This window comes from Podarcis tiliguerta, assembly GCF_965153285.1.
Source record: "Podarcis tiliguerta genome assembly, chromosome: Z".
In the NCBI taxonomy this organism is placed as follows: Eukaryota; Metazoa; Chordata; class Lepidosauria; order Squamata; family Lacertidae; genus Podarcis; species Podarcis tiliguerta.
The window spans coordinates 31,669,097-31,687,845 of record NC_139553.1 but is presented as its reverse complement, the minus strand read 5'-3'; the positions used below and the strand labels follow the sequence as shown (position 1 = coordinate 31,687,845).

The 18,749-nt window shown below is 45.1% G+C and overlaps 1 protein-coding gene across 1 annotated transcript; it reads right to left on the bottom strand.

Annotated features, from left to right (window-relative positions):
• Window positions 1-1,788: 1,788 nt before the first annotated feature.
• FAAH2 (fatty acid amide hydrolase 2) lies at window positions 1,789-17,555 on the bottom strand. The gene is made up of 11 exons (XM_083424241.1): window positions 17,230-17,555; window positions 13,044-13,126; window positions 11,781-11,917; window positions 9,549-9,758; window positions 8,972-9,091; window positions 7,679-7,814; window positions 7,007-7,124; window positions 5,905-6,024; window positions 4,435-4,546; window positions 3,521-3,715; window positions 1,789-2,891 (listed from the first exon to the last, which is right to left on the bottom strand). The coding sequence occupies exons 1-11, from the start codon at window positions 17,479-17,481 to the stop codon at window positions 2,716-2,718; spliced, it is 1,659 nt and encodes a 552-aa protein (XP_083280367.1). The 5' UTR covers window positions 17,482-17,555; the 3' UTR covers window positions 1,789-2,715.
• Between the last annotated feature and the right edge of the window lie 1,194 nt (window positions 17,556-18,749).

Below are 18,749 nucleotides of genomic sequence, written 5' to 3'. Positions count from 1 at the left end.
TGTTTGGCACCCTAAGCTTCTTTGGGAGGAAAAGTGGGATAACATCCAATTCAGCATTGTTAGAATCAGCTTTTTAAATAATGTCAATAGTTAATTAATTAATTCCTTATCCTTGTGGCTGCAAACAGGTGCATCTCAGCATCTCACAAGCCCAAGCAGAGTTGAGTAAGATTGTCCGCTCTTCAAAGGATGAGGTTTCAGTTCCTTGCAGATCCTAGCTCCTTTCCATGGAAAAAGTAGAACAAAGAAAACTGATGTGAATCAGGAAGCCTCTCCTTCTTCTAGGAACCATGTGGCCTCAGGGAGACCTTTCTTGGTCTCAGCCCTCCTACCCACTTGCAATGACAAAGTGTGGGTGGCGTGCCAAATGTTGCAGCCCTTTAAAAAGGGCTCATTCCATTACCACCACCACCCAAGTTCAGGGGGCACCTTTCCTCTTTGAATTAGTAATAAATTGTGAATGGTGTGTTTGGGTACAACACTAGCTTATTTGGGATTTTGGAATTGTTTTGAATTGCCTTTGGTTGCATGGTAATAACGTACTGATGATTAAGGCGGTGTGGGTTTGCTTGTTGTGAACATCACTTTATAGTAGTGTTTAGAATACAGTATAAAGGGTAAAGGGGACCCCTGATCATTAGGTCCAGTCGTGACCGACTCTGGGGTTGCGGTACTCATCTCGCTTTATTGGCCGAGGGAGCCGGCATGCAGCTTCCGGGTCATGTGGCCAGCATGACTAAGCCACTTCTGGAAAACCAGAACAGCGCACGGAAACGCCGTTTACCTTCCCACTGGAGCGGTACCTATTTATCTACTTGCACTCTGACGTGCTTTTGAACTGCTAGGTTGGCAGGAGCAGGGACCAAGCAACGGGAGCGCACCCCGCCGCGGGGATTCGAACCGCCGACCTTTCGATCGGCAAGTCCTATGCACTGAGGCTTTTACCCACAGCGCCAGCCGCGTCCCAGAATACAGTATACAGATGCACAAATAAAGTGACTGGCTAAAGTATTATACTGCATACTGAGGCTATGCGCCCAACCTGGATCCATCCTAATTAGGATCCATCCCTAATTAAACATTTGGGCAGAAGTTGGGATGGAGCAAAGAGACACAGGATCTCCTTCCCTGCTGCTCCTGACCACACTGCAGAGAGAAGGACTGAAACTTCCACTTGCGGGCTGGAAGCTGCTTTGCTGTAGGGAATGTGCTAGTGAAGCAGATCCTACCTGCCTCTCCTTCCTTCCTACCTACCTACCTGCACCATGCAGCTAGGCTGCCTTTTGACAAATCCTGGCTGGCTCCAGGTGGGGCAACCTGACCCAGGGCAATCCAGAGCTCTCTGAGCCCAAGCCTGGGTCCACACAAGCTGGCCTGATTCAGTTCTGGTTCACAGCCCTGGTGGTACCTCATGCATGTGAAGTTACAGATGAAAAGCACAACCTAACTACAGTTGTACCTTGGAAGTAGAACGGAGTCCGTTTGACTTCCAAAACGTTCAGAAACCAAAGCGCGGCTTCCGATTGGCTGCAGGAAGCCTCACTGGACATTCGGCTTCCAAAAATAGTTCACAAACGGAACAGTCACACCCATGTTTGTGGCATTCGGGAACCAAAACTTTCGAGAAGTAAGCTGTTTGAAAACCAAGGTACAACTATACTTAATTATGTCATATACCATCAGCACTGCGATCCAAGCACATTTTGGCTCCTTATTGACAATGGCTAACAGTGTTAGATTCGGTTTGAAGAAAAGGAGAGTTCAAGAGAAGAAACTGAACCACAGACCTAAAGTACTATATCATTATATTCTCTTTGGTGCAAATGACATACATTTCATTTTGTTTGGTCCATGGGAACTGGCCAACAGCACTGTTTTTCAGTGTACCCAGTCAAAAGGTGCATAGAGTAACGTACGGATTTATCAACATCATGAAAAAGAGACATACAAAGCAGGATTTAGAACCTCACATCCACAAGACATGGCCCCACAGGCTCAGAAGAGGAATGTGTGTGGGAAAACACTTGATCCATCACATGTTCCATCACGTTCATTTGAACAGTCCCAGATTTACTAAGGTGTGCCTTCCAAGAAATTAAAAACCTGCCCTCGTCGTCTTCCACCATGAGCCATGGCTGGGAACTCCCAAGTCCAACTTAGTGAGGAGTCAACAACTCCTTCTCCAGCACTGTTCTCAGTGTTCTGTGCAAATTGTGGGAAGCTGGGGGACCCCAATTTCCCAAATACATTTTCAAGTAGGGGAACTAGTCTCCAGCACAGATAAATATTACAGATGCCCTTGGCCTGGCCTTGAAAGCAGCAAAGAAAAACCGCGTTAAGTAAGGGACCAGGAGCCCTATACTACTAACACCACAGTCAGGGACAGAAAACCCTCTCCCATATCTCACAATATGATTGTCCTGTCAGAACCCTCTCCCCCCTCCCCAAAACCCCCGATTTCCCTGAGAAAGGAGAGAGCATCCTATTGCCTAAACTTCTCAAGTAATTTTGTAATGAGAAAAGAAGAAAGCTAAAGGTGCAGCTGGACTCTCTATCAGCTTTGGCCCTGTGGGAGGGAATTAAGTCCCCCTGGGTTGCAAGTGCGTACAGGGGGGACAGGCATCAGAGCTCCTCCAATATCAGATGCAGCTGCCGGCTGCTACAGGTGGGGCACTCTTCGTGTTTCTGCTATCACCAGGACTCGGGCAACACACGCTAGGATGTACCAGGGAGAACCCATCCTCCGAATGCCTTCTCCAAGTATTGTGCCATGGCCAGAGTCAAGTGGTCATTGTAGGGTCCTGCCACCACCTGGATGCCCAAGGGGAGGCCTTCCTTGCTCAAGCCCAGCGGGCACTGGGTCACTGGTAAGCCCAGTATGTTGAAGATGGCTAAAAGGGGAAGAGAGAGTGAAAGGAATTAGGGACTCAAAGCACTTCTTTGCAACAAACGAACTAGAATCCAAGACATTTTGTTTCGCTGCTATCTAGAAACATTCCATGAGAATTTGGAATTTATCATACTGGTTTTAAGTGCAAGAATAAAGCAAGGGGTTCTGCACTGGCTAATGAAACACAATATGTCACAGAGGCCCCTAATAAACAAAGTACAGTTTGCTCCATACCCAGGGACTTCCCAGAATCAGGAGGTCAACATAATCCCATGGAAAAGTAGTATAACCTAGTTTGGAGGTAGCAGTACTGTGGAATTGTATAGTACATACCCATGTACTGCACACATATGGCTGTATCATATGCTATGTCCTGTTCGGTGGGTGCACATGAGCATGTACACAGGCAAAGAAAACCATATTCACCCAAATGGTGAAATACAATTACTGTATGCTGCTTCCCTTTTTCTCCTGGTCTCCTGCTTCCTCTCCTTTTCCTGTGTTGAATTTTTACATTCTAAGCTCCTTAAGGCAGTGACCTGTCTGACATCTTGTACTCTGCAAAGCATCATATGCACTGAAAGAATGTACATGAGTAATACATGCATATGCAAAATAGGAACTCCTTACCCGTGTAGGCAAAATTGAAAGGCATCCCCAGAGGAGTATGGTGCTTGGGAGCAACTACAGGGTGTGAAGGATATAAGAGGATACCATCACTTCCCAGTAGATTCACCATCTCGGTCTGCAGACTCTGTGCCATGCTTGCTAGCTTAGCGTTCACTTTGGGACTGTATTTCACCACCTTCTCGGTTAATCCTAGTGCTAAAGAGCACAGAGATGCAGGTAGGTCAAAGACAAACAGCAGTCACTGCAAAAGGCTGCATCATATATAACATGATATACTAGAACAGGGGTAGCTGATGTGATGCCCTACAGATATTGCTGGACCACAACTCCCATCATCCCTTAGCACCAAGAGCAGGTACACAAGCATTTGAAAACAACTCTTTCAGTTGCTGCCTTTCACTCCCAAACTTCCATGGTACTGGATGAGTTGAGGATCGCCAGACTCCTTAGTCAACATGGCACTCTCCATATGTTGTTGGAGTCCAGCAGACATTCAGCTGTGCCTCTCCCGCTGTCCCCCGAGTTTGCGAGGCTGGCGACGGGGAGGAGCAGGCTTCTCCCCCCCGCCAGCCTTCTAACCAAGTCAGGCTTCTCCCCCCCCAGTTTGTGGGGCTGGCGGTGGCGCTCTCCTGAAGCCTGGAGAGCGAGAGGGGTCGGTGCGCACCGATGCCTCTCGCTCTCCAGGCTTCAGCGAAAGCCTGCATTCGCCCCATAGGACGCACACACATTTCCCCTTCATTTTTGGAGGGGGAAAAGTGCATCCTATAGGGCGAAAAATACGGTATATACATTTCTTTGCCAGCACTCCATATTTAGTTACCAGGAAATTGCCAAACAACCTGGATAGAACTAGCACATCAAAGAAGTGCAGCTATTTTAGAATTAAACTCTTAAATTTGAAAACAGGACGTTACCAATGGCTGGGATGGTGTGCGAAGACATCCCTATCATCCACTTCAGCAGCTCCCATGACGGCCACACTGGCTTTCCATGATCCCCAAGAAGCTCTGTGAAGGTTTCTGTTTGCTGTAATATGAATATGAATGGAGAAGCAAGGACGAAGAGAATTCCGTAACGTTTTCTGCTTCTAGCTTTTTAAACTAGTATATTTTAAGCATGGTTTGCAGCCTGTACCAAACCTCCTCTCTCAATTTTACAAGGTACAGTGGTGCCTCGCAAGACGAAATTATTCGTTCTGCGAGTTTTTTCATCTTGTGAATTTTTTCGTCTTGCGAAGCACAGTTTCCCATAGGAAATGCATTGACGGTTTCCCATAGGAATGCATTGACGGTTTTAAGAAAAAGGCACAAGACGTTTTCATCTTGCGAAGCAAGCCCATAGGGAAATCCGTCTTGCGAAGCAACTCAGAAAATGAAAAACTCTTTCGTCTTGCGAGTTTTTCGTCTTGCGAGGCATTCGTCTTGCGAGGTACCACTGTACAATGACAAATAAATAAATCTTTCATAGTGGAGCAAGAGCTATGGGAGCAGGCATGGGTCCCAACTGCACCAGACGTTTAAAAGACGACGTCACCTTGAACAGTCATGGTACGGCATCTCCCAAAGAATCTTGCAAAGTGTAGTTTGCCAAGGTTGTTGAGCATTGTTCAGAGACCCCTATTCTCCTCGCAGAGCTACAATTGCCAGACTGGTTTAACAATCAATCCCTCTTCTAGATTGAAAGACTATAAAGTCCCTACCAGAGAAGAATGGCAAACTAAGCTGTTGGATTATGCCAAAATGATGAAACTGACCGGAAAGCTCAAAGAATGGGGAAAATTTACAATCTACCTAAGGGACCACTGTAAGCAGATGAAAATGTCAGCAGGATTACAATAACACTTGTAATGTAGAAAGTATTATGGACAAAAATTGAGAGATATAAAATTTGGATGATTAAATAATATGCAGTTGATAATAGGACCCATGGAGGGGAAGATGGGAAATCCAGAGATTTGGAAGAATCTCTAAATATTGTTATGTATTTTGTACTGTTACAATTTTATACTTGTAAAATCAAATAAAAATTATTTTTTAAAAAAACAAAACAAAACAATCCCTCTTTCCAGGGAATTCTGGTAATAGTAGCTCTGGGAGGGAAATAAGGATCTCCTAGCAAATCTCTTAACAAACTACAGTTCCCAGAATTCTTTGAGGGAAACCATAATTGCTTAAGGTAGCTTGGTACTGCTTTAAACATATAGTAGAGTTTGGGGTCCATGGGAAGGACTAACTAAGTACTTTTTAGAACCATGCTCTAGAGAACAATGTATGTGCACGGAAACCTCCATATGAAGATCAGCATCCCTGAAAGACAATTTGTCCATCGCTGCTGTTCTTCCCCTGTCACAGGTAGGCTTACGCCCTGGTTTGCATTTTACATACCTGCCCATCACTGTCCTTGGAAGACATCATGACAGACCAGATCTGGAAGGAATACTTCATTTTGTGAATATTCACAGGCTGAACTTGAACACCCAGGTCAGCCTCCAGGTGCTTTACCACCTTGAAAACATAAGAGAGAAAATAACAGCCATTGAGTAAACAGTAATTAAAGGAGGAATTGAAAGCCTGGGGGCCAAAGAGCATTTAAGAAAAATATAGGATTCTTCTCATTCCACACAGATACAGTACACCAAAACAATATTATCACCACTACATCAGAGTTAGGAGGACTGGTAACACCTGGACATTCACAGATGGACGTCTGAACTTCTGAGGAGCTCCACTCTGCTTCAGGCAACATGATAGGAAGACTGTGTCTGTGGACTTTGCTATGCAACAACTTTTTTCAAGTATGTGCATACATCACTCAGTTGTAATCAGAGGGTGAAGATGGTCTGCATGTGTGAATTCTCTCACACACAGAGAAGGATAGAGAGTGGTTCTCCTTAATCTTTGGTACTTTCACTGCAACCGCTAGTGAACATAGGGGTTGCTCCCTACACTCCAGCTTCAAGACTTCCACAGCTCACCAGAACATTATGTAAATGTACCCTAAGCTTAGCTATCAAAGCTCCACAGTAGCCCTTACATTTCCCATTTTGATTTGGCAATCCTACTTCAAGATAATTGCACTGCTTTGGGGTTATTTTATGCTATCTTTGTATTCATAATCTTGCTGCAAGTTGAACTGAGACTTTTTTCCCTATAAAAATGCATTTAATTATTATTAATAATAAATACAACACAGCCAGTAGATATACAGCCAAGGTTTAAAGAAGGGATTGTTTCCTATCTGGAGATGCTGGGAACCGAATGGAGCAGGGGGCTTCTGCATGCAAAGGATATACTCTTACCACTGAGCTACGGACCTGTGCATGAATCTGACAAAAACAGTGCCCAGGTACACTGGGGCACATGAAGGTATGCACAGGCAAATTTGCACAGGCTGACTCAGCTGCCATTTACCAAACGCCTACCTAAACTCCCTGATAACTGTGATGGCCCTCAAGTTTTAAAGCTACCAGATGCAGTTTCCTCTTACGTTCCGATGAGCCTGAAGAAGCTCTTTGTCCACTGGGGAAACAAAGACAGAACCTCCGTCATGCTCCATGGAGTAGAATTTCACATTCTTCAGAGATACTTTTTCATCCAGCTTCAACCTGAATAGGAAGGAATAAGATGGCCACAAGTCAGAAGCGAGGAGCACTTTGGTCCCATCCTCAGTTCAAGTCGGCAGAGTGGACTAGCTCCTTGATGTACACCAAGTTCTTATAATCAACTCTTGGTAAAAAAATGCCACAGCAACAGAAGGTGCCAGACCAGTGGGGATACTGTCCTCCATTAGGCAGACCAAGGCAGAGGATGATAGAGGCTACAGAGTAGAGCAAAGTAATGGATAACAGAGTCAGGTGAGCTATGCAGCCAATGCTGCACCCCTGAAGCAAGCCTGGTGCCCAGAGGCGCACTGATGGATGCTGTCCCACAGCCAGTGTGGAAATAAGATTCAATGGCCAGTTAAATCGGCTTTCCTACATGGTGTTGTGAAGGGGGGGTGTATACCGACCTCTGCCTTAGTTAGCCCTGTCCCTCACGGTGCAGATCTCTACCGTCAGGGGCAAAGACAGCCGGTGACAATAATGACAGGTGCCAAACACATTTGCACTTCCTAGCAGACTAGGATTCACTTTATGCAAAAGTAATAAGAACCACTTACTTTGTAACGCCTGACCCAGCCATGACCCTCAACAGGGGTTCCAGGTCCTCTGCAAAACGGCACATTGGGCCAGTGCACAGGAACTTTGTCCGAATGCCCACAGCATTAGGGAATTGGCCGTCATTGGGAACCACACCTAGACGAACACACCGAGTTTAGCTTTGCATGACAAACCACATCGTTTTAGTTTAGTGACAGGGTTGGGTTCATATGCCACCTCTCCCATACATAGAGCACTGTATTCAAGGCTAGTTTAGGTCCAAACCAGAACCCTAATCAGTTTTCTGACAGAAAGGACACTGCTACTGCCAGTTACCTTGAGACTGCAGAACTGAAGAAGGCACACTCGGGTCCACCTTCTGTTCCACACAATGAACATTATGGCAACAGGGATAAAGTATCCTGGCCCCATCCTCTGGCCAAAGAAGGAGCAAGTGTTGCAAGTCTTGCTCTCTTCCCTCCTCCCATTGCTTTTGTACAGTGGTACCCTGCAAGGCGAATGCCTCGCAAGACGGAAAACCCGCTAGACGAAAGGGTTTTCCGTTTTTCGATGCCCTTCGCAGGACGAATTTCCCTATGGGCTTGCTTCGCAAGACGAAAATGTCTTGCGAGTCTTGAGATTTTTTTCCGCTCCCCACCCCCTTTTTCTAAGCCGCTAAACCACTAATAGCCTTTTAGCAGCTAATCTGCTAATCCCTTAAGACTTTAAGGGCTTAAGCTAAACAGCTAATAGCGCTAATCCGCTAATAGGGTTGCTTCGCAAGACGAAAAAACCGCTAGACGAAGAGACTCGCGGAACGAATTAATTTCGTCTTGCGAGGCACCACTGTATTAGTCTGTGAACCTGCAGGCCAGATTTGGACTTGCTGCTTCCACTACAGTCATACCTCAAGCTGCGTCCGCTTCAGGTTATGTGTTTTCATGTTGCATCCCATGGCAACCCAGAAGTACTGGAATGGGTTACTTCCAAGTGTGCAAATGTGGCACTTTGCCATGCATCAGTTCCATGTTACAGATGGGCCTCCGGAACGGATCCCGTCCATAACACGAGGTTTTACTGTACTGAGATACCAATTTGTGTAGCCAAAACAGCCAGGCCTTCAGGAACAGTAGCTGACTCTCCTTCTGAACTGGATGTCCAAATTCCCAAAGGCTTTTACCTTAAGGTCCAGTTGACCTTCCAAAGGAAATAAACCCTAATTCTTCATCAAGACAACCTACAACTGTCCTTTCTGTCCTTTCTTTTAGTTAACTTGGTGGAAAAAGAAGCAATGAGAAATGGGCATTTTGTACCAGTGGTGGGCTTGTGTCCAAAGACGCCATTGAAGAAAGCTGGCATACGGATACTGCCCCCAATATCCGAGCCCACACCGATCACAGAACCAGCAGCTGCCAGGATGCAGCCTTCTCCTCCTGGAAAGGAAACAAAGGAAAGACTGGCACTGGACCACAGACATATCTGAGTAACCCCGCACTTGCCACTCACAAAATCTGCTCTGGGAGACCGAAATACACATGGAGAAACAGAGTGGGCTAATCAGATTTTTTCCCCAGGGATTGTCTTGCTACTCAGTACTTATCTCAAATACTTGCAGATCCAACAAAATAGAAGCATCACTGGCACACCTAACTTGCAAACTATTATAGGTGGCTTTCCAGTCCCCAATCCCTATACAACCCTACTTCTATGCTGTATCAAAGTCAAAAATAAGCAACGTTTTCCCAACTGCCCTCCATTCTTGCTGAGTTCTGGTCACTTGTTTAAACCCCCATCACATGAGCAGTTAATCACTAGCAGGAGATTTGATCAGCCAGGACTAATTTATCTGTTCAGTGCAGCATGTGCTCACAAACGAGGTAGCCCACTCACCTGAGCTGCCTCCTACGATGCGCTCTAGGTCATATGGGTTGTTGGTCCGACCATAGACCCGGTTGCTCGACTCAAACCACATGCACAGCTCGCTGCAGTTGGTCACACCCAATGGGATGGTGCCAGCCTGCTTTACCCGTGACACTACCGAAGCATCGGATGTGGAGATAATGTTACGACGGCTAACCAGTCCAGAGGCATTGGGCAACCCTACCACAAAAAGGAAAAAAAGAGTCAGAGGTTCCACAATAGCCTAGAGCAGTGCTAAAGGGCAGCTATGAGGCCAAGAGCCAAGGGAGTAGCTGCCCCACAAATGTCTGTAAAATGATGCAATATGGTAGATACACCACACTATTTCAGCAATGTTTAATCAAGCAGATATCTCTGCTTCTATTTGGTAGGCGTTTTTCATTTTCTGTAAACCATTTGCAGCCTGTAGTAGATGAGATAAAGCTCATCTTTATCATCTTTCCAGCTGGGGAAAGCAAATGCTCCTTTTAGCAGTGGAAGGGAGAAAGGTAAGTAATGAACTAAAATAAAAACAAAACCTATTACAGTAATGGTTTTTGCTCACTCTGTGCTTTATAACCCACCTCCTCCTTTCTAGCCAGTTCCTTGATCTTTTAGCATGCTCTCTGTCCTCAAGTATACAAGCAAGTACACAGTCCTCATACCAAGAAGTATCTTACTTGTTTTGAATGTGTGAAGAGAGGTATGGCTTAGCCAAGGAGGAATAGGTTTGTGGGGAGCAAACTACAAATAGTAAATCTCATCCCTAGATACTCCAGAGGTACCTCATTAAGAGTGCAAAAATTGGTTGGCTTTACTGGAGAAGGAGTATCTTGTTTAACAAGTTTGGGACCACACCCTCTAAGATGCAGCAACACCAGAGAATTGCTGGTTTCAGACTAAAACCTGGTGCCCTCAGAGCAGCTGGATATTAGCTTAGTCTGCAGTACTACATGAAGGAAAATCCCTAGAAGGTTAGCAAAGATGTCACTCACTGAGAAAAGGACGTGGGCTGCACTTTATATAGCACACCCTATTGTAAGATAACATAGCTTTCCCAACACACAACAATTGGAAACCTTCTTCTTCTTCCAAGAAGTTCAAGATAGCACATGTCTACCTCCTAATTAATCCTCACAATTACCCTGTGACGTAGGGTTAGGTTGAGCATCATGGCTGAGTGGTGGATTTGAACCTTTGTCTTCAAAATCCTAAATGAGTCGCCCACTCTTTGAAGAATGCCCTTAGGATTCAACTGATTCAAATACTAACTAAAGCCTTTGTTTCTTGAAATGCTTGGAAGAAGATAAAAGACTCTCCGGAAGAGTGATGTGACGCACTATTTAATTGGGATCCGCCATTATGGGATAGACCGAGTTGCAGAGATAGTCATGGGGGAGGCGAGCTCTTAATTTGTTATTATATCTGTACTTCAAGTCTGATTTGGCAAATCTCCCCTGGAAAGACTAATGTTTGATGCAACCTGTCTGAGAAAATTAATGAGCGAACGCCTAGATTTTATTTCATCGGAACTGAGAGAAGATGGCGTTTGCCACCAGAGAAGGACTTTTGGATTGATTCGACATAAACACCAGCATGTGAGGATATACTGCAAATAATAGACTTACCAGCTCTAAAAAAAAAAAAAAGGAGAGTCATACAAATTTCACACAGAAGCATATTATTGCTCACTTCAACTTGCCTGTGGAAATAACTCAGAGGCCATGAAAGAAGGAAGGATAACAACAGGAGGACTCAAAGAAGGAACTTTTGGAAACTCAAGGCAGTAGAAACATAAGATGATTGGACCCCACTAAACTTGAAGCCTGGGAAGCTCCAACAAAAATTTATAATTTGGCAAAATATTTGGACTATATGATATGTATTTGTATAATTTGGAATATTTAATGTGATCTGATTGGATTGTTAAAATGGAAAACTTAATAAAAATTATTTTTTTAAAAAAGGATTCAACTGATTCAAGCACCATTGTTTAGATACATTTGGCAGTCACTATTTTATAAGATCTCATCGACAGAGTTTTAAAAGAATGAAGGAAGGCCGATTTAAGAAAGCAACAAACAAAACGTCTTAAGGGTTGCTCTGTTACCCATTAAAATATTCATACTGAAACAAATCTATGAAATAGATAAAATAAATTAAATGAGGGAAGACTACAGACTGCGGTCAAGAGGTGGGTGGAGGTTATGCAAGAGAACACACCGTATAGCGCAAAGGCTTCTTTGATGGTGATAGGGACCCCCAAGAAGGGGAACTTTTCCTTCAGTGTCTCTTCATCATCTTGCCCCTCAGAGAGCAGCTGGTCGACCTGATGAGCTTCCTCAAGGGCAGCCTCAAACCTGAGAGGGATGGTTGGGTAAGAGCCAGAGGAAATAAGAGAAAACCCGTCAATCTCTAGAGCCTGGAACCTAACTGGTCTTCCTATGATGCTCATTTTGTCCCACACCTATTGCTCCTCCCAAGTTCCATCTCTGGAGCCACAGCCAAAGGTGAAGCTGGAGAAAGACTTCAGAGGGAGCCTAGAGGAAACAAGTCTAAATGTTGCTGTTTTTTATTTTTGTTTCGCTTTGTGATCACCACAGCTTTGCAACTTCTCTAGAAATATTTGCTTAACGGCAAAGAGGTTCTTGACCTCGGATAAACAAAACAGGGTTCTGTCTCCAGGTTTCCCCTCAGGTATGCAGCCCCTTGCTATTTCCTACCTGGGAGCGAGGACAAATGGTCAAGCGGCTTTTTAAAAATCCTTAAAGAACATGATGGTATACAACAGGGACAGAGAATCTCCACCTTGCAGCCAGTCGTGGTCTACAGGGGGTCTGACACATTAGACCATCTCTCCAAACTACAGCCACATGCCCACCAGCAAAGGATGACATTAGCTGATAGGCATGATGGGGGTCCAAAGATTCCAGAGAATGCATTGGCAATGCAGATCCCTGCAGGAAGGTTGGTGAGTGGGAGGCTCGTTATTGCTGGGTGCTGCTTTGTCCCACCCTGTGAGATGGGCCACCTATCACATCACCTTTCTCCACCATGCCCCTGCTTGTGAGTCTTCCAGGGGGCATCTGATCAGCCGCTGTTGGGAGACAGAGTACTAGGTGAGATGAAACTTAACCCCACCTGCCTGCCCCACCCATCCAGTAGGCCAGCTCTCATGTTCTTAGTCTGAATACAAGATGCCCAAGGTCAGCGAAAGGTTCAGAAAGGACAAGTACTTCTGAGAATGAGCAGAGCTCCCTTTGTTTGGATTCGGAGAAGCTACAAACTAGTTACTTTTGCTATGATTGTGTTGCAAATCATAACTATGTGAACGCTTGGAAGAATTCTTCAGGAACTGTATTGACACAAAGTAGGTCAACGTGTGAGGCAACAGAGAATCTCTAGCGGAGGACCACATCTGCCTGCCCTTTTTCCTGTCAGAAGTAGAAATATGTTGAAACAGAAAGTATAAATTCCATCACTCACCTGTCTTTTACAACCGCATTGATCAACGGGTTGACTTCTTTGATCCTCCCAATGTATGTTTCAATAACATCAATACATTTCACCTGCAAGGAATAAAAAGTGCTCAAAAGATTGCTGCAATCTGGCTAACTTTCAGAGATCTAATGATCGTATGTACTGAGCATTGTGTTCTGTTTCATTAGCAATTAGCACCGTGTCATGGATAGAATGCTGGGCTTGGAGCAAGGAAAGGAAGGTTCGAATATTCTATAATAATTTAATAATGATGATGATGATTCATTCTTTATATGCTGCTCAAGCCACTCTGGGCAGCTATGAACTTTAATGGATCAGACCAAAGGTCAAAATAACCCAGCTTCACAAAATGGTTTACATATGTTTCTGTGAAGCTCACAAGCAAGGCAAAACATCCATCGCACACTCCCTGCTATTACTTGCCAGAAACGTCCTTGTCAGTGGTACACTATCTCTGAGAAAGGAAGCTCTCCACATGGCCATGTAAGGAAGCCTTCAGTCAGTTGCTGTATTTTAGCCTCACTCACCTCACAATATTTGTTGAGTAGGGGAAAATTGGAAAAGCCCATGCACAGTATGTCTGAGTTCCTTGGGAAAGTGGTGTAATATACATGCAATAAAATAAGTGATAAATAAGTTTATCATTAACCATTGGGTGTGCGCAGCAATGTGAGGGAAGCCGCTGATAACAACGGATTTCAGAAAGAGGCAGAATTTAGCTCATGCTCACTATTACAAATTATTTCCCTTGCCATCTGGGAATGTGCCTACATTTAACATGCATGTTTGCCCTCAAAGAACACTCAGAACTGCATTTTACCCACACTGAGCTACAACTCCCAGCACCCTTAACAAAATAGTTTCCCACAGGTATTATTTGAGGGAGGTAATGTGCTTTAAATGTTCATTGAATATTAAAGGTATTGAGGTGGGACATAGAGACTATAAATTAAGGGCATTTGCTGACAATGTGGTGCTGACACGAGAACAACCTTTGGAGAGTGTTCCCAAAACATTAGAAGAAATTAAAAGGTTTGGAGAAGTGGTAGGTTTCAAAATAAGCTCAGATAAAACCAAAATGTTGGTCAAAAACATGGATGAGAAGTCAAAAAAAATTTTTTAGAAAGGATGTCTAGTTTAAAAATAGGCAAAAAGTTGTATTTGGGAATTTGGCTGACAGTAAGAAATCTTATTGGGACGCGAGTGGCGCTGTGAGTTAAACCACAGAGCCTAGGACTTGCTGATCAGAAGGTCGGTGATTTGAATCCCCGCAACGGGGTGAGGTCTCATTGCTCAGTCCCTGCTCCTGCCAACCTAGCAGTTCGAAAGCACGTCAAGTGCAATTAGATAAATAGGTACTGCTCCGGCAGGAAGGTAAACGGCATTTCTGTGCACTGCTCTGGTTCGCCAGAAGAAGCTTAGTCATGCTGGCCACATGACCCGGAAGCTGTACGCCGGCTCCCTCAGCCAATAAAGCGAGATGAGTGCCGCAACCCGAGAGTCGGTCACGACTGGACGTAATGGTCAGGGGTCCCTTTACCTTACCTTTAAGAAATCTTAACCTATTTGAAAATAATTACTGTATTTTTCCGTGTATAAGACTAGGTTTTCCCCCTTAAAAATAATGTCAAAAATTAGGGGGCTCTTATACACGGGGCCGTCTCCTCCCATTTTCTTAAATCTGAGTCCCCCAAAATAGGGGTTTTCTTATACATGGGGGCATCTTATAGAAGGAAAAATACGGTATATTAAATTGTGGAAAGAGGTTAAGAAAGAGTTGGAGATATGGGGGAGAACATGGGAAACCTCCAGATGTTGCCAGACTATAATTCCCACAAGCCCTAGAAAGCATGGTCAATGGCTGGGAACGATGGGAGCTGCAGTTCAGCAACATGTGATGATAACACAAAGTTTCCCCGCCCCTATGAAAGATGCACAACAGAATGTAAGGACTGAAATGAGCCCACTTTCCTGTATAACCATGGAAGACAATTACTGTATGTTATTTGCCTGTGTCAAAAGTCTATGCCACGGTAACCTCTACAGGTTTTGGACAAGTTATAATCTGAACAGTGCTTGGAGGCTTATTTGAAAATCTTCTAAATGAGAATGTACACAAGATTTCTCCTAAGATTCCAAACCTCTTTACAATACACACCAAGCAAGTCACTGGAAAAAACCACATTCCTTTAAGGAAGGGAGGGGCAGGCGACGAGATTCTCAATACCAATCTCTTGCCCTAACGCAAAGCAGAACAGTGTGATGCTTGTTTAGAATAAGGTTACCAGATTTTTTTCAATGAATCTGGGGACATTTTTCAACTTCAATGGATTTTGTATGGGGACTTATTCGTAAACCCGGGGACTGTCTCCGGGAAATGGGGACAACTGGTAACCTTAGTTTAGAAGCAAGTGTTGATGAAACAAATTTGAATTCACTCATGCAACAGGTGCATTTAGAACTGGAGGTGAGGGGACATCAGCATCAACGGTGGTACAGTTGATTACCTTCTTAATTCTAGATTTTCAAATAGTAACTTGCTGAGAGTAAAAATTGCCTCCAGGTGACCAGGCTGGTTTGTCACTCGCCCACCCAACCTAAAAATCGGTAATACAGGTGGACAAAGCAAGGAAGCCAGCATCATTGTGGTCTAGCAACTCTCTATCCCTAATAATGATTTGCATTAATATGCAAAACAAAAATTAAAACTAAGAACAGGATGTTCTATTACTCTTCTCCAGATGCTTTTGGCTATTTCAGAATTGTTAGGATAATTCTATGATGTGCAGTTACAACAACAACCCCAGTGAAAAGTATTCAAGTGGAACCAATCCAAATTTATTTCATCATGAACACCAGCAGGGCTCATTGCAAAATTATTTGTATCTTCCACAGAAAAGTGGGCAAAAGGTAAACAGCAAGAGCATGGCAGGCTTTGCATTTGGTGGGATTTCTTTCAAACATTTATTTAGTGGGTAAACTGAAGGCAGGCAAGACCCTTATCAAATGGGTATAATGTTCAGCAAATGAACTTTAATCCTGCAGAGATAGTGGCTTACCAAACCATCTGAAGAATTAGAAAAGTTTCAGATATTGCATTTTTAGGAGCTGGATTTCTCTCTCCCACCCTCCAACCCCCAGCTCTTGGTCTTTCCCACATGAAAGCTACATGTTTGGAGTCAGTAGACTACTACCATGGATGACTAACTGAGCAATCCAAATCCCCGAATCCCTGTGCTGAAGGGAGTTTGAATGGGGCCAGAAATGACATTTTAAAGGCTTTTGCAACCAGGGAAGCTCCAACCATCAGTGTGGAAGCGCTGCCAGCAAAAGAGCACCCCAATGCACCCATCCAAATAGTGAGCAGAATCAACCACTAGTGGCGTCCCCACCAGCAGAAATCTCTGAAACAGGTGCTTCAGGGGTGGGGCTGAGCCACCGCAGAATCCTATGGCTCTTCTGCCGATCCTGCTACTGTCACATAATGGCAACAGGTGCAATTCTGCTCCCTCCACCTTTTGGGTGCCCAATACTATCTGCCTTCACCATTCTGGTTGTAAAAGTGGTACTTTTAATAGTAAAAGTACTATTAAAGAGTACTGCCTCTTTCCTTTAACTAAAGGGAACATTGCTCACATTCTCGCGATAAATTTGTTTTTTCCTTGAAAGCAGGTGGCATATCTAATAGAACTACGTGGACTTTGATTCTACATACAAAGATCCTGGGATTCATGTTAAGTTGATTTATTCTGAAAGGTTCACCCCTTGTGCCTAGGCCAAGAATCTCCCACGCCAGATCTAGATTCCATACTCCACAAACAAGCTGCAAAGAAATTAAAAAGGGAGCACCAAGGCTGTGGGAGCCGACATGCCCCTGCTACCTTGGAACAGAGGACTTCCACTAAATATTCCACACTGGATTTTGTGGCACAACTTCATAAGCAGATCCTCAGAGTCAAGGTAGGATATATGGAAGCCTAGGTGGTCTAGGAACATGGGGCATTCGCGAAGGGCTAGGAATCCCCAAGCTTTGCCTTAGAGTAGACCCCCCTCCTAGCAAAACTACAGTACCCAGCAGCCCTTGCGGGGCGATCCCCTCCCACATCTCTCTCTCTCTCTCTCTCTACCTATCTATCTATCTAACTCAGAGACGGGCTGTCCGGGCCCTTACCTCCCTGCGGCGGATCCGCCGCGCCAGCTCCACTGCGGACAGCAACAGCAATGGGTGTTCCGGCGGCGGGACGGAGCGGGCTCTGCTGGGGCCAGGAGGAGAAGAAGAAGCAGCAGCCGCCACCGCCGCCGGCGCCCTCAGTGGGGAGCGGAGGGCTGAGGCGCGCGCCGCCAGGCTGAGCAGCGCGAGGAGGGCTCCCGAGAGGAAGCGCAGCACGAGCACGACGCAGCGCTCTGCGCGAGAGAGCGCCATGGCAAAAGAGGTCAGAGCTCCGGGACAATGCTGCCGATCAGAGCGGAAATTGCGCGGCCACGCCCATTGGGGTGGGTGTGAGGGGCCCGCCGGTGCCAAGCTCCGCCCCCTCCGCTCGCCCCGCCCCGTCCCCGAGATTTAAATCGTCAGGCGAAGGAACGACCGGCTAGTTAGTTTTTCCTCAGCCAGAGGGAGAATTAAGAAACAGAAACAAGCAGCTCCTAAAGGACCCTTTTTAAATGAATGAATGAATGAATGAATGAATAAAATAAAAATACAATACAATACAATACTTTTGCAACCACTTTGTGATCTTCGGGTGAAGGGTGGTATAGAGATTTAATCACTAGTAATAAGCACATTGAATTATTTATTTATTGCATTTATATCCCCCCCCCCCAGGTGGTGTAGCTCAGGGTCTCTCCCTTTCTCATTTTAATCCCCACAACCGCCTTGTGCAACACCAGGTTAGGTGCAGGCAATTCCCCCACACAGGGTGCCAAGCTGATGAGGCACAAAATAAAAATAATTATACAGTGGTACCTCAGGTTACATACGCTTCAGGTTACATATGCTTCAGGTTACGGACTCCGCTAACCCATAAATAGTGCTTCAGGTTAAGAACTTTGCTTCAGAATGAGAACAGAAATTGTGCTCCAGTGGCGCGGCAGCAACAGGAGGCCCCATTAGCTAAAGTGGTGCTTCAGGTTAAGAACAGTTTCAGGTTAAGAACGGAGCTCAGGAACAAATTAAGTACTTAACCCGAGGTACCACTGTACCTGAATTTATACGGGTACCTACTGAGGAGATCCCTGGGGCATGGCTAAACCAGGTGAGGGTAGCTGTCGGGCCTCAAACCATAGCTGTCAACTTTCATATTTGAAAATAAGGGATCAGCAGCCTCACCTGTCCTGGGGACAGTCTATGGGATATTTAGCAATCCGGGATAGCAGCGGGAAACAGCGCTGGAATAAGGAAATTTCCCGCAAAAAAAGGGAAGGTTGACAGCTATGTCTCAAACCCTCAGTTGGTGACATCTCAGGCATGTGGTGGATTGATCAGGTGAGACCATTAGTGGGTCCAAAGGCCAAGGAGCCTGTTTTGGGAGATGCCATGTGAGAGGCAAACAGGGCTTGTCAACCTAAGAAGGTAGCCCTCCTAGAAGGAAAACTCTGGACCTCCACTGCTTTGTGGGCTACCTTTGGAAGAAGAAAAGGATAAGAACTACCAGGGCCATCTTAACCATTGGGCTTAGTGGTGTGTCGCGC